This window comes from Natator depressus, chromosome 1 (assembly GCF_965152275.1).
Source record: "Natator depressus isolate rNatDep1 chromosome 1, rNatDep2.hap1, whole genome shotgun sequence".
Classification (NCBI taxonomy): domain Eukaryota; kingdom Metazoa; phylum Chordata; order Testudines; family Cheloniidae; genus Natator; species Natator depressus.
The window spans coordinates 121,556,837-121,584,280 of NC_134234.1; the positions used below are offsets into that span (position 1 = coordinate 121,556,837).

Genomic DNA, 27,444 nt, shown 5'->3' on the forward strand with positions numbered 1-27,444 from the left:
TCTTGAAATTACAAAAAGTGGCCATGGTTGTATTCTCTGGCACTGTTAGAAGCCAGTATCATTTAAAATAAAGAAATTGGTGTTATTCTTGAACCACTACCCACATCATCGCATGTTTATTCATCCAAAGAAGCACCTGTTACTTTGGAAAATATTTTATTGCTAACTTTCGAAATATTTAGTGGATGCAACATTTACACTAAAAAAGTCTGAGAGTCGTAGTTAAAGGTCTGTGACACTGCTGCACAGAGACTATGTTCCCGCTATCAGTTGAAGGGTTTAAGAATAGTGAAGTTCTACCAATGTTTGTGACATGTTAAAATTGTCAGGGACAATATAAAATGGAACTTTTGACTCCTAACGTATGTAACCATTAAAATGTAAATTACTCAGGCAGGCATGCCTTCATTTGCCTGTTAAGCACCATACAAGATGATAATGCTACATAAAACATAAACCACCACTAAAAACTACTGAATTGTTAAAATAGAGCAAGGCATCTTATGGCATCCATTTTAGGCTGTCCATTCTGATGTCATAAAATAATAAAGGTATCAGTTCTGCTTGGCCTATACCAGGCAATACAAAATCTGAATCAAGTACAACAATATGCAATCTACGTTTAACAGTGATTAGCTCTGACTGCAAATCATCTTTTCGTCATGAATTCAACATCAGCCATCTTAAGTGATGTGTAGTCAAATAACTGATCACCAAATACTTTATTTTAAGTGGCATGTGAATTCCTTTGGCAAAGTTAGGATTTATGATATATGCCAGTCATCATTTGCATGTCCCTCCTTAGGGCATTAGGCAAAATGAAGGAAGTTTTGCTGTTCATAAACAAAGTGAGGCACAAATGCTCTAAAAATTTTGTTAAATTGTTGTATTAAAAGGGAATAGAAAATGCTTTGCCAATCTCTCTCTATGGACACACACCTTAAGCTTGTTCTTGCACACAATAAAATTCAATTTAAAACATATTAAACATTAAAACAGCCTCTCTCCTACAAACCCAGAAAAGCCTACTTTCTGAAAGAAGCTTATAAATTAGAAGTGTCAATAAAGGAAAAGCCTATTATTTTAAAATTGTCCTGTATACTCACAATGAGGAAAAGAGCCTCTACAGACTGCTTTGTTTAGAACTGTTACGAGAAACATGTGACAATTTTTAAAATCTGATTCCATCTTCTCTATGGATTCCATCCTAAGAAAGAAGTGCAGTTTAATTTAAACAAATATAAAATGGATAAATAACTACATAGATAGTCCTATATAAAATGACATATCCTCTCTTTCTAATAATGAATAAAAATAAGGCGGAGATCATCTTTCAGTTGTGTGTGTACAGAGTGCCTAGCACAACAGGGCTCCAATCCTTGACTGGGCTTTCTAGGCATTATCACAACACAAATAATTAATAATGAGCTAACTCTACCCTCTGGTATGCATCTAACAACTATTAGGAAGAACTACTGATCCTGTGTGGAGTAAAGCTACTGTTCCTGTCTAGGAAACCTCTCTTATGTGATGTGCTCTCAAGCTCCACATTTCTTCAAAGCCTAGAGCTAGGGAGCTACCTGATGACTTGCTTCTTTTTTTCCCCTGACATGGGGGATGGGTTCCACAGGCAAAATCAGAAACTCTTGCCCAGGAGAGGGATGCCTAGAGCAGGATAACTGACTCAGATAAACAGTAGCACCAAAAACAAACGGTCTTGAAAGTTAGGGGGTGGATTGTGACTTCAATAGGAACAGTTAGACCAGCACTGAGCACTCCTGAAAATCCTGCCTTAGAGAAATTTCTCATCTTGTGCCTAAGAATAAGCAGAAGGTATAAAGGAAAAAAAAAAACAATAGAATACAATAATTTTAGGTTATCCTCATGTAACGCAAGTACCCTGCTTAGAAGTTTATCAGACTTAATATTTTTGAAAAAATGTGAGTCTTGAACTTTCTGGGTGAAACCCTGGCTCCACTGAACTCAAAGGCAAAACTTGCACTGACTTTAACAGAACAAGGATTTCACCTTCTGAGACCTAAGACAAGGTTACTATCACTAGCAGTCTACATCAAAAAGGAAGATTTACCGAGGAGGAAATAACAAAGGAAGTTTAACTTTTCCTTTTTACCAGACCAGAATGAGTCCTTATTGGTTACGCCCACAGTTCTCATAAACCAAGTAAATGAATGTTAGTTTCTAGTGCCTGTGATTTTAAGCTAAGTCTCAGAAGAAAGATGTAAGTACAAGCATGACCATTGAGTCTTTCATTTTATTAGTTTATAAAAACACATTATGAGAAAAAAAAAGTACTTCCATTTGTTGTACACTATAGTCTTACAATTTTTTTAAATTTTTTTTTACTGGCCACCTTTTTCACTGAGAAACACATTCCGATTATACAACCAACAGCTGCCTGCAGCTGATAAGCTTCAGCTCCATTGAATTTTATCCTTGTTAACAAAAGGTCACATTAGTCTCCCATTAAACATGCAAAGCAAAAAGATATATACCTCAAATACAACACTGGAGCTGTGAAATGATCACATTATAAAACATTATGACATATTACTTACCTCCAAGCTCCCAAACCAGCCTGCCAACGATCTGCAAACATCAGCACTAAATTTAGCACTTTCATTATAGCTTCTTTCACAAAACTAACCTAAGATAATAATGGGGAAAAAATACAAGTAGTCTAATCAAGAATTTATTTTTAAATTCAATAAGAACTTTGGCAGGCCATGAGATGACAACACTCCATGACGTTTAAATTAAGATTTCAAATAAAACAACCTTGAGGATACACTCTAATTTCCCAGCTACAGTATGTTCTTTGTTTAGTGGATTAACTGTTCAATTAATTCTGTGGTTGACTATTTTGACAATACCTAATGTACCTAGTATTTGGGACAAAGTACTACAGCGCAATTCCATGTAACAAGTGTATCACCTCTGTAGTGCCAAAGTTTCAAACAAATGTTGACATTTAAAACATCTCACAAATTGCAGATGATGAAATATTTGTTGTCCCTATTTATATTTTGTATAAATCAGTGCATCACCCTAGTTGCTTTCCCAGCACTGTAGGAACTTTTAATTCAGATTAACGTAGATGATACAATCTGGCATATTTTATCACTGCATTTAAACCTGAAATTACTATTCAAAATACACTATTGATATTAGCTAAAGCTACTGCAAACAGGTACAGCATATGCTGCCTCTACAATAGCAGTTTTCAACCTTTTTTTCATTTGTTGACCCCTAAAAAATTTCAAATGGAGGTGTGGACCCCTTTGGAAATCTTAGACATAGTCTGCGGACCCCTATGGGTCTGCAGACCACAAGTTGAAAATCACTGCTCTAAAATACAACAATTCAACAATGTGGCAGAGCCCTATAATGGGTGGCACCTTCCTTTACCCCCCACCTCAAGCTACCCCAGTAGAAATAATCTTGAATATATTTTTAGACACATCTCAAACAGCTTGTTTGAATCCCCTAAAATTTGGGCAAAACCAAAAACCAAAAAACCCCCAATAAATGGTTACTCACCCTGTGTAGTAACTGTGGGTCTTTGAGATGTGTCTCCCTATGGGTGCTCCACTCTAGGTGTACTTACATCCTCTGCGCCTATGACTGGAGATTTCTCATAGCAGTATCTGTTCAGCCTGCGCATGCGTGTTGCTCCCTGCTGTTATATATCAGCACACAGGTAAACCACCCTTAGTTTCTTCTCTGCTGTGTAGCAGAGAACTCCAAAGCAGAGGGGAAGGACAGCAGATAGTGGAGAACCCACAGGGACCCACATCTTGAAGAATTACAGTTACTGCACAGGTTGAGTGACCATGTCCTTCTTCTAGTACTGTCCCTCTGGGTGCTCCACTCTAGGTGACTACTGAGCAGTTCCCTTTAAGGAGGAAAGGCCTTCAGAGCAGAGTCCAGTATTGAAGGAAGTACAGCTGAGCCACATACAGCATCAGAAGCCAAGTCATGAGTTATTGCATGAGTTACTTAGCAAAGGTACGTACAGAGGTCGAAGTCACAGCTCAACTTATTTCACTGATGGGAACATTTTTGCAAAAGGCTGTAGAAGTGGAAACTGATCTTGTAGAGTGAGTTCGTATGCCCACGTGTGCTTGGAGATTACAAGATTGGTAGCAACAGCTAACGCAATCAGATATTCACTTGGGAAACCATTGTTAAGAGACTGCAGACCCTTTTGATGTATCTGTGATCGAGACAAATAATTTGGGAGTCTTTCTAAACAGTTTAGTCCTGTCAAGATAGAAGGTCGGGGCTCTCCTGACATCAAGTGTGTGTAACAACATGTCCTCTTTGTCTAGGTGAGGTTTAGGGTGGAAGATTGGGAGATGAATGGGTTAGTTAATATGGAACTCGGAAGATACTTTTGGTAAAAACTTGGGGTGTGGTCATAATGTGAACTTGTCTTCGAAAAGTAACGTGAAAGGAGGGTATGCCAGAAGGGCCCCTATATTCCTAACTCTTCATGCTGATGTGATGGCTACCAGAAAGGGTGTTTTCAAATCGAGAAATGGAGGAGTGAGCAGGTAGTCACTGGTTCAAACAGAGAATCCTGTAAGACATTTAAGAACCGGGTTGAGGTCCCAAACCAGAGTAGACTGACTGGTGGAAATAGATTTCCGAGACTCCTCAGGATCCTCATCGTCACTGGCTGGGCGAATACAGAAAAACATTCTATTGAAGAATGGAAAAAAATGGTTACTTATGGCAACTGTGGTTCTTTAAGATATGATAGAGACATGTATTCTACTTAGGTCTGTACACACACAGCACACCAGAGCCAGAGAATTTTGCCTAGCAGTACTCACAGAGAGGTGGCAGTAGCATCTAATGACCAGCCCCTCCCTCTGGCAACATGAAGCAGAGTCTCCCTGACCCTCCACCCCCTCAGTTCCTTTACACAGAATACCCAGAGACTAGACTCCGATACAGGGGATGGAGGGTGGGTCATGGAATACACATCTGCATCTCATCTCAAAGAACCACAGTTGAAGAAGAAGAAATTGTTACTCACTGTAAGTAAACGCAGCCATGTATTCCACTTAGGTGACTCACAAGTAGTACCCACCCCATGAGGTGGGGCTCAGAGTCTACCTAAACAAGGATTGCAGGACCACCTACCAAAACTTGCATCCGCTCTAGAAGATGCGGTAAAGGCATAATGGTTCATAAATATATGTATGGATGTCCATGTAGCAGCCCTGCAAATCTTCAATATTGAGATGTCACTGAGGAACACTACTGACATTGCTTGCACTCACAGAATGAGCTTGCACCTGATGAGGAGGCATAGACTAGGCGATTTCATATGCAGTCTCGATACAGGATGCTATCCATTTAGAAATCATCTGTGAAGAGACTACTTTCCCCTTCACATGATTTGCATGTGACGAACAGGCGAGGCAAAGCACAAAACAGTTTAGTCCTGTCCAGACAGAAGGCTAGACATCCCCCGACATCTAATGGATGGAGATGCTGCTCCTCCGGAGATGAATGCAACTTAGGAAAGAACAAGATAAATACACCACCTGGTTCAAACAGAACTGAGAAACCACTTTAGTCAAAAATTTGGTGTATGGTTGTAAATTCACTTTGCCCTTAGAGAATTGTATATAAAGGAGACTCTGCCATTAGAGCATGCAACTCTCATTCTCTTCTTGCACATGTTATCTGCTACGAGGAATGCAGTTCTCTGACACAAAAGTGGAAAGGTACAAGATGCCAGTGGCTTGAATGGAGACCCCATTAAAGCTGCTAGGACCGCGGTAAGGTCCCAAAGAGGAACGAGCTCTTGGACCAGAGGACAGAGATGAAGAAGCTCTTTTAAGAATTTTGCTACCACAGTAATGGAGAAGACTGATCTTCCCTTCACGGGGGATGAAATGCCGATATCACTGCCAGATGCACTCTCAATGAGCTAAGTGCAATTCCCAACAACTGAAGGTGAAGCAAGTACTCCAAGATGTCCTAGATGGAAGCCAGTGTTGGTTGAATTCTGTGGGCCAACCACCACACCAAAAATCGCTTCCATTTTGCTGAAGAGGCCATTCTGTTAGAGGGTTTTCTACTGTTGACTAGGACCTGTGGAACAGCTGCTGAACACTGCTCTTCCTCCTCATTTAGTCAAGCAGCAGCCATGCCATGAGATGCAGGGAACTGAGTGTGGGATGCAAGGTGTGCCCGTGATGCTCTGCAAGTAGGTTGGGTTGAAGAGGAAAGAGGTATGGAAAGGCTGAATTGACAATGTGAGAAGGCTAGAGAACCAGCATTGCCTTGGCCACACTGCAGCAAAAAGAATAACCTGTGGGATGATCAGGATCAGGAGGAAAGTGTACAGGAAAGCAGACTACCAGCTGAGATGGAAACCATTGGATAGGGATCCCGGACTGAGGCTCCCTCTAGAGCAGAACAGATAGACATTTCCTGTTTCCCCATGGCAAACAGGTCAATTGTTGGAACGCCCCAAACTCCAAAGATGACCCAGAGGACAATTTGCTTTCAAAGACCACTCACGGTTCAGGGAAAAATTCCTGTTGAGAATAGTCTGTGAGATGATTCTAGATTCTGGGCACTTGATTGGCTATCAGAGTGATACTCTCCTCAATGCAGAACTGCCACAACCTGATGGCCTTTTGTTCTTCTCCTTGCCTGTTCACATAATACACTGTGGTGATATTGTTGGTAAATATGTGACTATATTGGACCATATATCCAATATGGTCCAAAAAAGCAGGATATACATTGTAGATGGCCCAAAACTCCAGCACTTCGATATGCAGTGAGGACTGCAGCTCTGATCGCAGACCTTGAACTTTCAGCAACTCCAGATGGGCTCCCCAGCCCATCTTGGAGGCATAAGAGACAGACCTGGATGGATGAAGGGAGCACCCTGACAAATGTTCTCCAGGAGCATCCACCCCAGCAAGGAGTCCTGGACCAGTGGAGGGAGATGCACCAATCTCTTCAAGGAGTGAAGAGTCAGACTGTAAACTGTCCTGAGCCACATCTGATGGAGGCAAAGACACAACCTTGCAAACTGGACCACCTGCATGCCAGCAGACATGTAGCCCAAGAGCCTGAGATACATTCAACACATCGTGGAAAGCTGAGATTGCAGACTAAGGAAAAGGTGGTGAATGACTGAAAATGGTCAGTCAGCAGAAATGCTCTCAAACTCGGAGAGTCTATTAAGGCCCCAATGAAGTCTATTTTTTGAGCGGGAACCAAAATTCACATACTAATTTCCCCCTACTGTTACTCACACCTTCTTGCCAACTGTTTGAAATGGGCCACCCTCATTACCACTACAAAAGTGATTTTTCCTCCCTTGGTATTCAATACTGTTAATTGAACTGTCTTGTTAAACTGACCCCCCACTTGGTAAGGCAACTCCCATCTTTTAATGTACTACGTATATATACCTGCTACTGTATTTTCCACTCCATGCATCTGATGAAGTGGGTTCTAGCCCACGAAAGCTTATGCCCAAATGAAATTGTTAGTCTCTAAGATGCCACAAGGACTCCTCATTGTTTTTGCTGATACAGACTAACACGGCTACCACTCTGAAACCTGACTTTTCAGTTTTTAGAATGAAACCCAGACGGTTGAGCAGGCACAATGTAATGTTGACGTCCTCTCTAGACTTGCCTCTCAGTATAGCCAGTCTTCCAGATATAGGAAGATATGGATTCCTTTCTTCCTGAGGTACGCTGTCACCATGACCATGCATTTGGTAAAAACCCAAGGGCAGAAGAGAGGCTGAGGGCAACACCATATACTGAAGATGGAGCTCTGCTATGACGAATCAAAGGAACTTTCTGTGGCCCAATAGGTGTCCTGAAGGTCCAGGGCAGCAAACCAGTCATTCTGAGACAACATAGGGAGGATAGTTGATAGAGTGACCATTTGGAACCTCTTGTATTGGATATATTTGTTAAGGCCTCAAAGGTCGAGAATGGGTCTTACCCTCCCTTGGATTTGGGAACAGAAGCCGTGACCTCGGTGTTCCAGCAAAACCTCCTCCACCACTCCCAAAGCCAGTAGAGAGTGAACCTGCTCAAGGAGCAGTATCTGGTGAGAGGGGTCTCTGAAGAGGGATGGGGAGGGATGGACAGGAACTTCAAGTCAAAGTATCAGAAGCCTGCATCCCAAGAAAGGGGAAAAAATTTCATAGGCAGGAGTTGTAGACCAAGCTGGATGAGCAAGCATCTCAGAGAGGTGATTAAGAAAAAGCAGAAAGCATACAAGGAGTGGAAGATGGGAGGGATCAGCAAGGAAAGCTACCTTATTGAGGTCAGAACATGTAGAGATAAAGTGAGACAGGCTAAAAGTCATGTAGAGTTGAACCTTGCAAAGGGAATTAAAACCAACAGTAAAAGGTTCTATAGCCATATAAATAAGAAGAAAAAAAAGAAAGAAGAAGAGGTGGCACCGCTAAACACTGAGGATGGAGTGGAGGTTAAGGATAATCTAGGCATGGCCCAGTATCTAAACAAATACTTTGCCTCAGTCTTTAATGAGGCTAAAGAGGATCTTAGGGATAATGGTAGCATGACAAATGGGAATGAGGATGTGGAGGTAGATATTACCATATCCGAGGTAGAAGCCAAACTTGAACAGCTTAATGGGACTAAATCGGGGGGCCCAGATAATTTTCATCTGAGAATATTAAAGGAACTGGCACATGAAATTGCAAGCCCATTAGCAAGAATTTTTAATGAATCTGCAAACTCAGGGGTTCTATTGTATGACTGGAGAATTGCTAAATAGTTCCTATTTTTAAGAAAGGGAAAAAAAGTGATCAGGGTAACTACAGGCCTGTTAGTTTGACACCTGTAGTATGCAAGGTCTTGGAAAAAATTGAAGGAAAAAGTAGTTAAGGACATTGAGGTCAATGGTAATACAAAATACAACATGGTTTTACAAAAGGTAGATCGTGCCAAACCAACCTGATCTCCTTCTTTGAGAAAGTAACAGATATTTTAGACAAAGGAAACGCAGTGGATCTAATTTACTTCAATTTTAGTAAGGCATTTGATATGGTGCCACAAGGGGAATTATTAGTTAAATTGGAAAAGATGGGAATCAATATGAAAATTGAAAGGTGGATAAGGAACTGGTTAACAGGGAAACTACAGTGGGTCTTACTGAAAGGAGAACAGTCAGGCTGGAGGGAGGTTACCAATGCAGTTCCTCAGGGATCGGTTTTGGGACCAGTCTTATTTAATCTTTTTATTACTGACCTCGGCACAAAAAGTGGGAGTGGGCTAATAAAGTCTGCGGATGACACAAAGCTGTGAGGTATTGCCAATTCAGAGAAGGACCGGGATATCATACAGGAAGATCTGGATGACTTTGTAAACTGGAGTAATAGTAATAGGATGAAATGTAATAGTGAGAAGTGTAAGGTCATGCATTTAGGGATTAATAACAAGAATTTTAGTTATAAGCTGGGGACGTATCAATTGGAAGTAACAGAGGAGGAGAAGGACCTTGGAGTATTAGCTGACCACAGGATGATTATGAGCCGCCAATGTGATATGGTTGTGAAAAAAGCTAATGCGGTCTTGGGATGCATCAGGCGAGGTATTTCCCGTAAAGATAAGGAAATGTTAGTACCGTTATACAAGGTACTGGTGAGACCTCATCTGGAATACTGTGTGTAGTTCCGGTCTCTCACGTTTAAGAAGGATGAATTCAAACTGGAACAGGTACAGAAAAGGGCTATTAGGGTGATCCGAGGAATGGAAAACCTGTTTTATGAAAGGAGACTCAAGGAGCTTGGCTTGTTTAGCCTAACCAAAAGAAGGCTGAGGGGAGATATGATTGCTCTCTATAAATATATCAGAGGGATAAATACCAGGGAGGGAGAGGAATTATTTATGCTCAGTACCAATATGGACACAAGAACAAATGGATATAAACTGGCCATCAGGAAGTTTAGACTTGAAATTAGACAAAGGTTTCTAACCATCAGAGGAGCGAAGTTCTGGAACAGGCTTCCAAGGGTAGCAGTGGGGGCAAAAGACCTATCTGGCTTCAAGATTAAGCTCGATAAGTTTATGGAGGAGATGGTATGATGGGATAACATGATTTTGGCAATTAATTGATCTTTGACTATTAGTGGTAAATAGGCCCAATGGCCTGTGATGGGATGTGAGATGGGGTGGGATCTGAGTTACTACAGAGAATTCTTTCCTGGATATCTGGCCAGTGAGTCTTGCCCACATGCTCAGGGTTCAGCTGATCGCCATATCTGGGGTCGGGAAGGAATTTTCCTCCAGGGCAGATTGGCAGAGGCCCTGGGGGTTTTCGCCTTCCCCTGCAGCTTGGGGCCCGGGTCACTTGCTGGAGGATTCTCTGCACCTTGAAGTCTTTAAACCATGATTTGAGGACCTCAATAGCTCAGACATAGGTGAGAGGTTTATTGCAGGAGTGGATGGGTGAGATTCTGTGGCCTGCGCTGTGCAGGAGGTCAGACTAGATGATCATAATGGTCCCTTCTGACCTTAAAGTTTATGAGATCTGACAGTGCCTAAAACCCAGCTGTCAATGGTGATCAAAACCCATGCATTGTAAAAGAAGGCTGTCCTGTCCCCAAATTGAAGGGACAGGGAGAAAGGAATGATGACTGGAACACTGCTATGGACCAAGGAGTCAAAATGGGGCTTAACGGGTGCCAGGGGAGGGCACATGGACTGGCCAGACAGGACTGCTTCTTTCTATGGGATCTATGCCCCTTTCTGGTATAGTCCCGCTGTCTTGGGGGAGGGAACGGCTGCCCAAATGTGCGCTGCGGACGCTACAGCTGCTGTTGACCACCACGGTGGTGCCTCTGCACTGTTAGCGTATATACTCCCAAGGACTGTTGGGTAGCCCTAGAGTCCTTGAAGAAGTGCAAAGTCTCATCTGTCCTATCCAAAAACGGCGTTTGGCCATCAAAGGGAAAATCCTCTATGGCCTGCTGCACATTGGGAGCAATGCCCAAATTCTGTAGCCAGGAAGCTCCTCTCATCGTCACGCCTGAGGCCATCACTCTGGCTGAAGATTCCAGCACAGACTGCAACAAAGTCTTAGTTACCAAGCAGCCTTCGGTGACAAATGCCCAAAATTCCTCTCTCGAGGCTTATGGCAGCTGTTCTGCAAACTTAGACGTAGCCATCCAGTTCACAAAGTCACACTTGAACAGCAATGCTTGCTGGTTAGCAATCCGCATCTGCAAGGAAGAGGAGGTATAAATCTTCCTGCCCATCAGCTCCATTCATTTAGAGTCCTTATCCTTGAGAATGGACTTGAACCTGCCCTGATAGGCTCTATCATTCACCACAGTTACAACCAGGGAACGTGGGGCCTGATGGGAGTAAAAACCCTCACATCCCTCCACCAGAATGAAGTAGCGCTTTTCCTTGTGCTTCAGGCGGTACCAAAGCCAGCATGCTCTAGAGGACCTTTGCAAGCTCAAGGAGTGCACCATTAATTAACTGACTATGATGGATAGAGCCACGAATCCATGCATTGAGAGGTAGGCTCTTGCCCCTATTGAATTGAGATGAACTCATATTCTAACTTTTGCACAGGGGTTAAGGTAGATTTTTGAATATTCAGTTGCAGAAGGAATTGGAGAAAGAGGACTATGGCTTTGCAAGTTGCATCCTGACCTTTCAGAAGCCAAATATCTAGGTAAGGGAACATCACAATAACCTTTCTGCGGAGATGTCCTGCTATTACTGACATGACCTTTGGGGTGGGGGAGGGAAGGGGAAAGAGTCCTCCAACGTATGTAGAGATTGTGCTTTCAGCAAACAGTTTGGTGCCATCAAAAGGAAGGTCTTGACTGTATTCTGGACCTCCTTGGGAAATCCTGACAGCAGAAGCCAGAAGGCCCTTAATAACTTCAGCCACCAAAATCAAATGAGAGGCAGTATCACCAGAGCCGAGAGAGGCCTACAGGATATGTTCTGGTGAGCAGTTGGCCTACTGCATTAATTGCCTGGAATTGCTCTCTATGTTCTGCTGGTAGATACTCAATAAAAGGAGTTCAGCTTGGTATAATTTATATAGTTATACTTCACCATTAATGCCTGGTAGTTGGCGATTCTCAACTGTAAAGTGGCTGACAAATATCCTTTTCTACCAAACAGGTTGAGGCATTTATGATCTGTATCACAGAGCGTAGATATAGCACGGTGCTGACTTCCACGTTTATTAACGCTCTCAACCACTAAGGAGTTAGGAAAGGGATGGGAAAATACAAATAGAGTCCTTAGAGGGGACAAGATATTTTTGTCTGCACTCTTACACGTGGGCAGAATGGACGCTGGGGTATGCCAAATTGCAGGATCGTTAACAACCAGGGTAATGCAGGCAGATGAAACTGTATGAAGGACGCCAAGTAGCTTATGATGTGGTTCTTTAACCTCCTCAAGATAGATCTGCAAAGAATCCACAACCTTCTTGATAAGGTCCTGCCACTTTACAATTCAGAATTGCCAATTCTCAAGCGTTAAATTATACCAAGCTGAACTCCTTTATTGAGTATGTACCAGGAGAACTTTAAAGTCTTTAGTTTAAACCATATTTTGAGTACCTGAGGAACCAGCAGCCTCATGGGTACCGGGCTGGAGAGAAGTAGGGGCGGAAGTCACTGAAGTCATCAGAGACTGACTTCTTTGAGGTAGGTTCCCTACCTGGAAAACTCCAGGGATGGTCTCTGGGAGTCTTATAAAAGGAATCGTGCTCTCAAGGAGTATGATTCGGAGACAGTGAAGGCAGCGGACTTACTCAGAGACCAACATACAGAGGAGGTCCCCTGACCAGTGTCAGAGGCTGGCCATAGTGAGCTCTCCATTGTGAGGAGTCAGTTAGAGCTCCCTGTTAGCTCTAGATTTTAATGCCAGACAGAAGTTGCACTTTTAGAAAATATGAGACTCCCTGAGGCAACAGATGCATGAGGAGTGTGTCAGTCAGTCACCGGGAATCCCTGCTAGCACAACAGGCAGCATCTGAAACCAGGAGAACTTAGCATGCTCTCCCAGTAAAGTAAAAATTCCCAGAAGAGGAGACATTATCGATCTAAAAGCCATATATATAATTAAAAATTAAAAATCTTTTCAAAAAAGACAAAAACAACAGCTAAAACTACAACCAAGTACTAACTAACTAACTAACTATAATAAAACAACTACTAAAAGAACTAAGGCGACACAGCTGGGGTAAAACAATGCAGACAACTGATAAGGCTTTGTCTCAGGCCAATGCAGGTAAGAAGGAACTGAGGGTGGTTTGCTCATGCAGTGCTATATAACAGCACAGAGCACGAGACTGAGTAACACGCTTGCGCGGGCCAAATGAACACTGCTCTGAGAAATCTCCAATCACAGGTACAGGGGGCATAAGAGCACCTGGAGTGGAGCACCTCTAGGGACAGTACTCAAAGAATCACTATAAATTCCCATATCTTCTAGCCACAGGTGACCCATGTACAATTTGAAGTAGAACTGAACTGTATAATTAAAGGAAATTATTCTGAGTGGGAAGCAAATGCAGGTTTACAAGGAAAATGAGTCTCAATTGTAACTCTGGAAAGGCTACTGCCTCTCCACAATATCTATAATTATCATATGTAAAAATCCAACATATACTGTATGATTTGTAATGACAGACATTTTCTCCCTTGTTAGGCTGAAAATACCACGTATTCAGTTTTACTTAACACATACCTTTTCTCTCAGCAGGCAGCGATCATGGATTGTAGACAAATATCTATAATGAATTTTAATCAGTTGATCTAAGTCTTTGGCTTCTTCTACCTGGTGCTGAAACTCCAAACCTGTACTGTGAAGAATCTTTAGAAGAAAAAGCAGGGAGGATTAACATGAATACCACCTCTATGACTGGAATCCCCATAGTTCTTTTCTCTACAATTCTCTGGGGAGGTCTTTTTAGAGTCTGAACCTCAATTATTCCCTCACTCTTCCCCTCTTCTATCACTACCTTTGAGGTTCAGTCTTACGGCCACCATCCATATAACCAAAAACTGAACTCCCTTCAACATGTCAATTATATTCTTTAATTCAATAGAGCAGCGGTTCTCCAACTTCATTGCACTGCGACCCCCTTCTGACAACAAAAATTACCATATGACCCTGGGCGAGGGCTGGAGCCCAAGCCCCGCTGCCCCAGGGCTGAAGCCCTCGGACTTCAGCTTCAGCCTTGGGCAGCAGGGCTCAGGCTTCGGCTTCAGCCCCGAGCCCTAGCAAATGGAATGCTGGCCTTGGTGACCCCATTAAAATGGGGTCACGAGTCACTTTGGGGGTCACAACCCACAGTTTGAGAACTGCTGTGATAGAGAGGGCTGCTGTTGTACCATGGACTGAATATGCCACTTCTGTAGGTGTTGATTCAGGGCATGCTACCACCATTAGAAATCCCAGTTCCTGAAGGCCTAGGAATCAAGAGATTGGGACTGGAAATAGAACTCAGAACCTCTTGCATAACACAGAGCATCATCATTAAGAAAGTGGGCCAGCTTCCATCTGTTCTCCTTTCAAAAAGAATGTATTAATACAGAATTGCAATACATATACAGTAGTAGGGTAAGTGTGGATCTACACAGGTTCCTGCTTCACTTAAGAGAATATAAAGTTTTGGAAATGGATATTAGTTAACTCCCAGAGGCACCCATGTAAAGACACAACTTTTGCAGTAATGCTATTAGGAGTGCAGAATAACTGCAGCTTACTGAAATCTATTGTTTCTCTTGACATTAACGTCCTTTCTTTGTAAACCTTTGGGGTGAAAAGTTAGACTGAAGAAAAGTGTTACTAATATCAAAGAATTGTCCACATTAAAAAGTCCTAAAGTCTATTTAATATTTACTAACTTAAGATGTCTGTCTTAAAATTCAAACAAACAATCAGCATGAATATTTTCAATATACATTCCTTTTTAGTTCAGAACTTAAAACTGAACAAAATAGACATTAAGTGAAGACATTACTTGTTTACACATGCTTAGTCAGAAGTTGTTTTGCATTATTAGCTGTTATGACTACAGTTAGAAATTCCTACAATACGTCAGATTATTGTAAAAGGACGAACCCTGGTCATGATGTAGTTGTGTAAGCTGTTAACAAAATGCATGAGTTTCACTCGTAAGAGGAACATACGGTGAATTTGTTGTTTTATAAGTTCGGTTTGTGATCCAAACTGAGGAACTGTCTCTTGTTCTAATTGAGGTCCTTCCTTAAACTGTGGTTTTTCGGTAGCATTTACTAGCTCTAAAAATGGAGAGGAAAAAGTTTGGGTGAATATTTATAAAATAAATAGGTATTAACTGCATTTGAATATTAATTAAAACTAAAAATGTATCCTTTTTTTTAAAAGTTATCAGAACATAATATACTGAAATAGCTTTTGTCCTTTAATTCAGATACTTTATCAGTACCTACATAACAATCATATATTAAAATCGTAACTGGGAGGAGATATTGTGATGCAATTAATTAATGTTTGCTATGTATTAAAGATAGAAAGTGTTATGTAAGTGCCAAGATTTATAAATTACAGTATTAAAAAATTACATGAACATAAACTGTTATCTCCACAAAAGGGAAAACACTTCAAAGCCCAGTCATACCCTTACAAATTAAAACTCATTTTAGCAAATTAGGAAGTACAGTTCTCAATACCTTCAGTGACACAATGATCCAATAGGGTTATGAAAGTCTTTAGGTGAAACCTGAGCCCAACCACTCAAACTCTCTGGATGACACAGTTATTTATTTTCAAAGGTTAAGTAGAGTGGACTACTTTATATAAAACTCTTAATAGTATGAACACCAAAAGGCCACTGAAGTGGAATACTGGAAAAATCCCTGACCCTCCTCCCCAGCACTCCCACACACCCTACTGATCTTGACCACACAATTAAAGAGCCCATAGACATTCTGCCAGCACAGGAAAATTAAACTCCCAAGTACACATTCTGACCTACATAATTTTACTTTGTAGTTTATAAAGGGTAAATAACTATTTTCACAACCACTTAGGACAGGAAATGATGTTACTGGTAAAATCATGACTGTATTTGCATTAGGATATGATGCACAGGACTTCCTTCAGTGGCTATGGCTGAAGAATAACCTAGCAACAAATCTCAGAGATTTGAAAAACAAACAAAAAAACTATCGCTGAATTAAGGTATGGTAGATGGTAGGGGTCCTTTGCAGACAAAGTAGGACTGACCAATTCTGTATTTGGTGCCTAGATACCATAGCACAGTGATGGTTGCAAAAGAAATGCCTCAATAAATATAGCCAGCTATATTTAATAGGTGTGTTAAATGAGACACAGATATGATGAACTCTGTAAAGCCATCAAGGATCCAACTAGTTTATAATCTCTTATCCTGGATGCTCATACATCCATTACCACAAATGAGAGAAATTTGCCATCAAGATGGATGGACATTGCCCCTAGCAATGTCAATTTTACTTCAAAACTTGACTTCCAAAATCATTTAACTATTTACATAATCAGGAAAGGATTCTCACCGTGGGCCTTATTCGAACACCAATGAAGTCAATGGAAAGACTCCCATTCATTTCAGTGGGTTTAGATGAGGTCCAATATGACTTTCACACTGCTCTGCTGAGCAAAATTAATTTAGCAACTATCTTTCCCAGTGCCTTGTAAATGCTACATACAGGAGCTATTATGCTGCAATACTGACTTCTCAAAGAGGCTACTGTAATACTGGATGTATTCAAACAACTGTCAATAGCATGGATACCAATATGCCATAAAATAAGACCTTATATTTTCAGTGATACAGATTTAAGATTAACAAGAAATATTTCAAGAAATTTCTTACCATCAAATCGTAAAACATCTAAGCTATACTTGGCCCACTTTATTTGTAATAAGAGAAGAAACACTTGATTGTAAATTTTTTGACATTCTAAACTTATAACTATATCCACAGGCCAAGGGACCTAAAGAGGAAAAAAACACAAAAAAAGATAACTTAATTTGATGGAGCGATTTGCGGTTACACTTCAAATGTATTTTAAAATTAAAGCAAAAAAAATTATATTTTACCTTGTAGCTCAATGTTAAGCCATCTAAGGTATGGACAGGGAGTTTCTTCTTTGCTGTATCAACACTTTCAAAAGATATAGACAGCCTACAAAAAGAAACAAAAACTCCAGTTGCCAATGGTTTGCATGAAACTCATGGTTATCTTAAAATATTTTGTTTTAATCTGTCATTACTAAATATTAGTGATCAGATTTAACCTGGTATGGAAAGATTTGTAAAGATACCTCTGCTCCAAGCTTTGTAAAAAGATTGTTTGACAGAATTACTAATGAAGACACTATTGCAAGTGAATATATAGGGGAACTTATTGTGGAGGAAAACAAAAACAAATGTCTACAGGTAAAATTTAGTTCTAGTGCACAGATTAATTAATGCTCTGATATTTTAAGTAGATAATCATATGCTTACTTCCACCATACTGCATTTTGAATACTCTATCAATCCACACAATAGTTTCTAACTCAAAACGCAGGGACAGAATGACCCAAAGTGGTTGAACTTACAGCTATACCGATGACTAAGAACACAACAGAGCCTAATATTTATGTATTTCATAAACCTATCATTTCAACAGGAAGGGAAAAGGAAATTGACTTTTTCTTTCACTGTTACTTTAAACTTAATCCAATGCGTTTTACCTTGAACTGTCCTCTGGGTAACGTTGTCCAACTGCTTCCTGGAGCTGGACATTTAGAAATGATACATTCTGCCAAGTTTCCTTTTCTCTTATTTTATCAAAAATAGATGTGTAGAAATCATACATAGTATCCCCAGCTTCAAGCAAGAAAAAGTTTCGCATTGCCTGCAAGTACTCTACCAGTCTAAACAGAGAATACAAATACACAAACATCTCTTCAATGTGCATTATAAATCTTCCTTTAACATAAAATGTTACATTATGTAATGCAAACCTTTAAAAGTCTCATCACAACAAGAACTCCCAATTGAATCCCATACTCCAGTGAAGTTTATTATACATTATTTTTTCACATAAACGTCACTTAAGCCCAGATGTAGCAAAATACTTAACCACGTGCGTAGCTCAAAGCATTGAAAGTAGTGCCACTGACTTCAGTAGGACTAGTCATGTACTCAAGCACTTTTCTGGATCAGGCCCTCAATTCAAGAACAGCTTTATGGGAGAAATATTGCAGCTCTCTAACTGCAGAGCCTGAAAAAATTCCAACGTCACTGGGAGTTTTGCCTAAGTAAGGGCTCCAATATCAGTTCCTCATCTGTTAAATAAGGGGAAGAAGGGGTACTAGTACTTCCCTATTTCACAGAGGTGCTGTGAGGATGGATACATTTAAAGACTGTAAGGCACTTAGATACTATGGTGATGGGGGCCACATCAGTACCTTAAATAGAAAGATGGTGACCTAGGACTAGCTCAGAGGTCATGAGATCAGGCCACTTTACTCAACACAGCATGACAATATCACATAATTAGTGGTAGTGTAATGACCAAATTCCAATTTAGATAATCATACTCTGTCTTCCTAAAATTTCTCCCATATTTTCAGCTGCATGTGTGAAAGCCTGGTTCCACTGAAGTCAATGATAACTTTGACATTGACTTAATTAGGGCCAGGATTTTACCCATTGTTCTTTCTAGGAACATTTACATTTGTCAATTTTTAACTCAGTTTTAATACTTCTCTACCCAGAAGTACTTAATACCATAATCTAGTGTCTGAATTAAGAAGTTTGTTTACCTTTAAACGTTATTTAATTAAAGCAAACGTATTAAAATACTATGTTTTTCTCAAGCTACTAACACTTTACTTTTTCTTTATCATTATTATTTGTATTACAATAGTGCTTAGAGACCCAATCAGAGACTGGACACCCACCATGCTTCATGCTGTACAAATAGATACTAAGAAATGGTTCCTTCAAAAATGACCTTACAAACTAAGGGCATGTCTACATTTAAAATGCTACAGCAGCACTGTAGTGCAGCTGCACTTCAGTATAGACGCTATTTACACCGACTGGAGGGATTCTCCCATCAGTGCACGTAATCCACTTCTCCGAAAAACAATAGTTAGGTCTTCCATTAACCTAGCGCTGCCTACCTGGGGACTTATATCAACTTAACTATGCCACTCAGGGATACGAATTTTTAATGCCCGAATGATGCAGTTATGCCAACATAATTTTCTAGTGTAGACTAGGCTTAAGTAGGTAATACAGAAAAAAGGGATAGAACACAAAAGAACAATGAATAGCGTGACAGTTGGAAAATATTATGTTAATTCCATGTTTTATTAGTGCTTTTGTTATTGTTTATCACAGCAGAATTAGAAGAGAAGATTAAACAGTTTGTAAAAGATTTCAACTACAAATCAATTTTCTTAAAATAATTGATGCTTTTACAGTATGGTATACCAATGATAATGGAATATGCTTTTTAAGTAGAATCTAATTTCATTTCTTACCTGTAATCCTTCTTTAAAGTTTGCATTAGGTTGCCACAGCATTCCAGATATTGCTTATCTATGTGAGGATAAAGGCAAGACCTCAATGTCAGTTCAAATGTCTGGCATGTCACTGATTCAGAGGATCTATCCACGCAAACATCACCACCAGTAAATTTTTCATGAAAGTCACTTTGCTCCAAATACAACCTTCAAAATAAAAAAAACACTGTTTAGCTGGAAAGGAATTGATCCATATAATACCTAACAGAATGTGTCATACATTTAAAACTTTGTGGTCTCATTTAGCTTTCTGCTTTAAAAAAAAAAAAAAAAAAAAAAAAGGCATTGAAAAAGTAGTAAAAATTTCATTCCAGTACTGGTAACTCAATGGATATTAATGCCTTAACTCAGACAAACCCATTATTTCGAGTGACTATTCATACAACAAGGCATAAGAGTACTAGTTTGGATGATGTGCTGTAACCACCTAGTCACTCACTGTGTTTATGCCAGTTCTTGTTGTAGTTCTGAAAAGCAATACAAGTACAAATACTGTAGACCTCAATAAATAAGAAAAATATTTGTTTTATATGGTCTTTTAGGGCTACACTGTCATATAAGGCCTAAACAAGGGGTTATGGGTTTTCATATATTCCAAGCCAGAAAGGACCACTGTCGTGGTCTAGTTTGTCCTGCTGTATAACACGTCACAAAATTTCCCAAAAATAATTTCTAGAGAATATATTTTAAACAAAAAACGTCAACCTTGATTTAAAAATTGCCAGTAATGAAGAATCCACTCTGACCCTTAGTAAATTGTTCCAGTGGTTAGTTATTATCACTTAAATATTTACACCTTATTTCCAGTCTAAATTTATCTAGCTTCAACTTTCAGCCATTGGATGCAGCTATACATTTCTCTGCTAGACTGAAGAGTCCATTATCAAGTACTTGTTCTTCAGGTAGGTACTCAGATGGTAATCAAGTCATCCCTTAACACTCTCTTTGTTAAGCTAAATAGATTGAGCTTCCTGAGTCTATCATTACTAAGGCATGTTTTCTAATCCTTTAATCATTCTTGCGGCTCTTTTCTGAACACTCTTCAATTTATCAAAATCCTTTCTGAATTGCGAACACAGAACTGGACATAGTATTCCAGTAGCAGTCGCAAAAGTGCCAAATATAGATTTGGGTAGCCTGCGTACTGGTGTAAGAGGGGGATATTACTTCAATGCACAGACACATAAATCATAATCTCTCTCTCAATGGGATAAGACAAACCTTGGAAGTTAGGAGAACTCCAGCCCTAGACAGGGGTGGAAATACGCTGCTGGAGCCAGCTATCGGGTCTCTAGAAGACAGGTAACAACATGTGATGGGGGGAAAAAAACCACAGTCACTCTCCCTTCCAACCCTCACCAGAAGGTGGGTGTTTCCATATAGTGTCCTCCAGTGGAGGACATGGGTCTCTGGGACAACCTGGGAGAAGGGGGAGCCCAATATGTCTTTCTTCTCTTCCCTTTCCCTCTACCCTGCTACAGCAGCTCTAGCAGCAACCTGGTGTTCCTAATGAACCACATGCTACTGCCCGCTGTCGTGGCAGCAACGGCAGCTTGGCCTTAAAATTTTCCTGTGCAATTATTTTGGCACATTGTCAACAACATTTGCCAGAGAAACAAGTGAAAGAAGGTAAATGGCAATTTGTAACAGTATATATCTCAGCAAAAGCTGGACAGAATTTAATCAAACAAAGAAAAGTGCTCCAGTAGCCTCAGGGCTTTCCCCCACTAAATACCCAAGGCCAACTGGTATAATATTATACCACTGGAAAATCTCTGAGTCAGACATTTAACACGTAGGGTATGTTTATATGTACAGCACTGTAGTGGCTTAGCTGTACCGATAAACCTGTGCGCTGCAGCACATCTGGTGAAGACATTCTATGCCGACAGGAGAGAGCTCTCCTGTCGGCATAAATAAAACCACCTCTGCAAGCAGCATAAGCTCTCCCACAGACATAGTGCTGTGCACACGAACACTTATGTTGGTGTAACCTCTGTCACTCATGGGGGTAAAATATTCACAACCCTGCGCAACATAAGTTTTGCAGACATAGGCTGTAGTGTAGACATAGCATTAGTAAGCCAAAGCCAATTCGTTTATCAGAGTAGGGTCAAAATCATCATTACAGTACAGCAAAAGCTATCAACAGGTAAAATCAGTGTAGTGCAAGTCCGGTTTCCATCACTTCAGAGCAGAGATTGTCTTGATCGACAAAAGGACTGAGTTAACCAGCCTATCAACTTTTAAGAGAATATTCTCATCCACTGAGAGAGATTATGTACATAGTTCAACTATTAATTACAGTATTTTTATAATACATTGTACCCTGTTAAACTGTAAGGTTGTTAACTTCACAATGAAAGCTTTTAAATACAACCAAGAACTAAAGGCACCATTGTTACATTAGAACTCTTTCTGAAAAGCCAGAACACAGATCTACCTATTGGTACGTAACAGAAATAAATAGCTAACATTCTCACCACTAACTATTATGACCTATGTAAGACTGTTAAAATCAACGTATTGCTGCTCTGCTAGTTTCCTCACATTACCCTATCACAAAGGAACAATTATTTTTGTGGCCTTTTTCCTGAAAGGTTTGTTTTAAACTACTGTTAGTACCACAGTAGAATTTTGCAAGATACATCTTTGTGATAGGCCAAAAAGAAACATGTTGATTCAAATGAAAGACATTTTACATTATGTGCCATGCACATACATTAAAAATATTACATTTTTCTACAGCATTTGTTCTATCATAATTTGAGAAATGATATCTACTTTTTTTGTAATAAAATTTGCCATGCTAGAGACAGTTCCCATTTTCACTAAAAACATTTAAGTCCTGCTAGATGTAGTAGGCATATATAGAACCGTTCTTGAATACTCATTTTAATAATTTATATTTTTAATGAACCTTTGGCCATTCATAAGATGCCTGAGACAATACTTAGCCGTGCTCCCCTTTAGGCTTGTTCCTGAGCTTGTTTGTTTTAAGCAGCAATAGCAAAAAGTTGATGCCTTGTGGCTTCTGACAACACGGTGGTGAGATCAGTTATCTTTCAGGTGTTCAATTACCTAGCAAAGTTAATAGCCAGCAATGGATCATGAACATCATCCAGCTCTAAGTGTCTCTCTGCTATAGACTGCATCTTTATCAAACTCTGCTTTGTAGCTTGTTGTTCTGTAATAATATCTGGAACAGATTCTTCCCCATGCCGCAGACGGGACTGCACAGACTCCAGAAATAGTGTGTACAAACTCTTTCTTTCTGCATCTGAAGTGGATAGTAAAATATATGGTAAATATTATTCTAAGAAACAATGTTGATTATACTAGAACAACTAAGTTAAGGAGATTAACACAAACCCAGTTTTGCTTGTTATATTTCCATATGCAGCATCAATAGAATCTAGGCTGTGATTCGCAAGGTACTTAAGCACACATCTAACTTTAAATATTGATATTAATAGGACTATTTATATGCTTAATGTTGGGTACATACTGAAATATCTTGCTGAACTGGAACCTAAAATATGAAATTAATATTTCTGAAAATATTAAACCCTTAAAGACTTTGGATATAAAGTAACTGTCAGCCATTAATACAAAAACTTGTTTTCAATGACAGTTTATCCTCCCATGCCAAAAGGGATAACACAGATGTAAAAAGAGGTTGCAAAACAGTTCAAAGCCACCTCACTCTACATTTAAATAGAAAGGGACTTGTATAACCTACAAATAGCTAATTTATATTGTCCCATGTGAAGATAACAGACATCACAGCTCCCACTACTGTCCTTTGTGTACCATCACTGATGATGGTTACTCCAAGTATTCAGCATGCCTACAGTTATATCAAGCTCTTTGGGCAGATCATCAACGGGCTTTCCTCAAATCAGGAATCCTATTTATTACCTATCATTCCTAAACCAATGAACTACTTAGTAATGGAAACCAATAGATTAATCACATAAGAAAATAGTTTTATGGTTTGAAGAAAGATCTTAAATAGTACAAAGTAACAAGAGAGAATTTAAAATAATGTTTAAGAGCAACTTAAAACTGAGAAAAGCAAAGAAATTCTGAATTAAGGTAAAAATTCAGTTCTCACATTGTCGTGTGTCAGGGGTTTTGGAACAGAACCAGTTGTTTCAAATCAGATGTGAAGTTACAAACCACACAGTGCAAGCATAAGAAGGAGAGTTATATACTCTAGAACAGGTGTTCTCAAACTGGGGGTCGGGACCCCTCAGGGGGTTGCGAGGTATTACATGGGGGGTCGCAAGCTGCCAGCCTCCACCCCCAACTCTGCTTCGCCTCCAGCATTTATAATGATGTTAAATATATAAAAAAGTGTTTTTAATTTATAAGGGGGGGGGGTCACAATCAGACAGTACAAAAGTTTGAGAACCACTGCTCTAAAAACAGTGGATTATAATGGAAACACGAATACACCCTAAATATACAAATGCTGTTAGACACAGACAAGAATAATATTTTACACAATTTATTTTCACCTCTTGATGCAGCTTGCCATGGAGAATCATCTTTGGATTGAAGGTTCTTCAACAGTTGCATGGACTTTCCAGCCATGATGATTTGTTTTAGAACTGGTTTCAGAAAGGAGACCATTGTGTGCTGCCTACTTGAGGGAGCCTGATCACTTCCAGAGCTGGCACTGGCATTATCACTCATTTTCTCTTCATTCTCCATCTTTTCTGACACACTATATAATGTGTAGGTAGCATACCAAAAATCCCTGTGATTAACTGGGACATTTTTGTTTCTACAATGGAGAGAGAAAATCGTTACACTTTATCCTTTTAAAAAGATAAAGCTTCACTATTAAATAATAATATAAATCTTTCATTTATATTTCACCTTCTATTTGGAATGATCCCAAAGCACTATAGAAATGACAGAATCATAGAAATGTAGAACTGGAAGGGACCTCGTGAGGTCACCAAGCCTAGTCCCCTGCACTGAGGCAAGACCAAGGCTAGACCACCCCTGACAGGTGTTTGTCCAACCTGTTCTTTAAAACCTCCAATGATGGGGATTCCACAGCCTCCCTTGGAAGCCTATTCTAGAGCTAAATTACCCTTATAATTAGAAAAGTTCTCCTAACAGCTAACCTAAATCTCCCTTGCCGCACATTAAGCCTATTACTTCTTGTCCTATCTTCTGTAGACATGAAGAACAACCGATAAGTTTTCTTTGTAAACAGCCCTCAATGTATTTGAAGGCTTATCAGGTCCCCACTCAGTCTTCCATTATGGAAGGTTTAGAAAACCTGGCCTATCATTTTTGATATTCTCCTCTGGTCTCTCACCAATTTGTCCACATCTTTCGTAAAGTATGACATCCAGAATTTAACACAGTACTCCACCTCACAAACACCAAGTAGAGCAGGACAATTACCTTCTGTGTCTTACATACAATGCTCCTGTTCAGACACTCCAGAATGTTATTAGCTTTTTCCGCAACTGTGTCCTGCTGTTGACTCATTCAATTTGTGATTCACTATAATCCCCAAATCCTTTTCAGCAGTACTACCACCTAGCCAATTATTCCCCATTCTGTATTTGGGCATTTGATTTTTCCTTTCTAAGTGAAGAACTTTGCAACTATCTTTATTGAACAACTCACACAAAGTAATCATTTCACCTGTGATTGACACACAGTCATCTCTAGAATGATGGTAACTTTAACAGTGCACAGAATCATTGCACAATAGATTATTAGAACAAGAAACAAGAGACTATTTGTGATGGGGTGGACTAGTGTCCTGCCACACCCATCCCAAGAAAGGAGCAGAACAGTAGTCCTCCAAGCAGCCTAGAGTAGCTGCAGGGGAAGCAGACAGATAGGCTTCAGGGAGCAGCCAATCAGGGCCCAGGAGGGCCATATAAATGGAGTAGCAGAGCCAGAGACAGTCAGTTCCTTGCTGGAGCTGGAGGAGTATATATAGTGCTCCTGGCTGGCCAAAGGGAACTGCAGCACCATGGACAACTCGGTGCTGGCTCCTGAGCCTGAACTTAGATGAGCCCTGAGGTAAAGGTGAAGCTTTGGTGAAGGTGGGACCATGGGGAAGTGGCCCTTGGAATCAAAGGCAGTTTTACTAAAGGGACATGGTGGCACATGGCTGCTATTCTTAGCGTCCCTGGACTGAGACCCAGAGTAGTGGGTGGGCCTGGATCCCCCGCATAGGCCATGGAGAACTGGTCTACAACCAGACACTGATAAACCCCCAGAAGAGGAACTGAACTACTTAGTAGCCCAACTGGAGATCTTAGACCAGGATAGACCCAGAGGGCAAAACCATTGCTTTAGGGAGAAAACCCTGGTGGTATAGCCCAATATCAGAGCTCGAACTATTTAAAGATCACAGACATACCTGCCCAGAAGGGGTGCTCCTGTGAGACGGGTGCCATGCCATTACACTAATACATACAACTGAAATCCAGGAGAAATGTAAGTAACCAGACCAAATGCTCAAACTGGAATTTATTCAGGAAGTTAATTATTCTAAGTGCCATGGATCTTTAATTACAAATGATTGATGCTTTTAGGTTTAATAAATAAAATAGAAAAACCCTACATCACTATGTAGGAGTCTCCATACAAATAACCAAAGTGAAACTGAATACCAGATAACGCACATGTGTCTGAAATACCTCAAAATTTAATACCCAACAGATGCACTATAATACTTCAATAGCTTTTGTTTTAGCACATCGCAGTAAAAACAGGTAAAACAATTCTCATGATAAGTTAAATTTACAAATAAGGCTTCCTACTCAGTTAGTTAACTGCTAAAAATAATCTAATTGTACATTAATGCCATCCCAACTAGGCGAGAGCCCTGTTTTAATTGAAAGTCTTAGACCGAAAGGAAAAGAAATGTAATAGGATACAACAACGTTATTAAGGTAAAAGTTCTGGTGCCAGCAGTTAATCTTCTTCCACAGTAAACAAAATCTGTGCTTCCACAGGTCATGCAAAGTGCTTAGTTTTTTTTAAACCAATTGCCCTTACTTGTTGAACAGCTAGAAAAAAGCGTGAGTAATACTACACAGTAGGAAAAAAAGCTTAATAGCTATAGACAGTTATAACACAAAATTTTAGTATTTCTGCATTTTTGTATTTTAAACTACTATACTGTAAAAAACGGATCATCAAAATGTAATGTGCAAACAGAACTAATTCTTCTAACTGATGCTGAAAGGAGTATGCAAATAACTCAAGACAGTGTTTTATCTTATGTTTCTGTTCCAAATAGCAATAGGTTTAATATCACTATCTTGCCATGCATTAGGAAAAAATCAATTATTTTATTATGGGTACATTAATTTAGGAAAATAATTGATCAGATTTTTTTTTAAAAATCTGAATTTGTGGTTTGATGGGCAACTTCGTATTTTTAATTTTGCTTTTTTCAAAATTAACTTATTTCTATACCATATCAACAACTATTAGGGTCACTGTCTCACTACCTCATGTCATTTCTCCCAATGTAGACTAGAGACAGATTTAAAAAAGTAGGATTTAAAAAAAATCAGATCATTTCTATCTGTTTTAACAAATGAAATTATTGTCATGCCACCATCCAGTTTGTCTCTTCAACAGCTATAATGTTTATGTAGGCCACAATGTTTTGATCTGTTCAATATCATCCATACCTCTGAATGATAAATTCCTTAGCAGGATCAAACAAGTTACCATGGACAATCCACTCATCCACTGTCTGCAAATAAGGCCTTACTGTTTCAACCCAGAGAGAGAAGAGGAGGGATACCTGAAAT

At 39.8% G+C, this 27,444-nt stretch overlaps 1 protein-coding gene across 3 annotated transcripts in view; it reads right to left on the reverse strand.

Moving 5' to 3' along the window:
• TUBGCP5 (tubulin gamma complex component 5) overlaps positions 1–27,444 on the reverse strand; it is a 51,269-nt gene that overhangs the window by 6,787 nt on the left and 17,038 nt on the right. For all 3 annotated transcript variants that reach the window (XR_012641243.1, XM_074965807.1, XM_074965818.1), the window contains exons 12-22: positions 27,322–27,437; positions 24,157–24,425; positions 22,715–22,913; positions 19,592–19,780; positions 17,789–17,971; positions 17,151–17,235; positions 16,924–17,044; positions 15,150–15,328; positions 13,770–13,895; positions 2,577–2,665; positions 1,107–1,207 (exon numbers count right to left, since the gene is read on the reverse strand). Coding sequence is in view for 2 of the 3 variants with exons in the window: in XM_074965807.1 (XP_074821908.1) it covers positions 1,107–1,207; positions 2,577–2,665; positions 13,770–13,895; positions 15,150–15,328; positions 16,924–17,044; positions 17,151–17,235; positions 17,789–17,971; positions 19,592–19,780; positions 22,715–22,913; positions 24,157–24,425; positions 27,322–27,437 (1,657 nt within the window). In the remaining variant the exon portion in view is untranslated. The remainder of the gene's footprint in view (positions 1–1,106; positions 1,208–2,576; positions 2,666–13,769; positions 13,896–15,149; positions 15,329–16,923; positions 17,045–17,150; positions 17,236–17,788; positions 17,972–19,591; positions 19,781–22,714; positions 22,914–24,156; positions 24,426–27,321; positions 27,438–27,444) is intronic.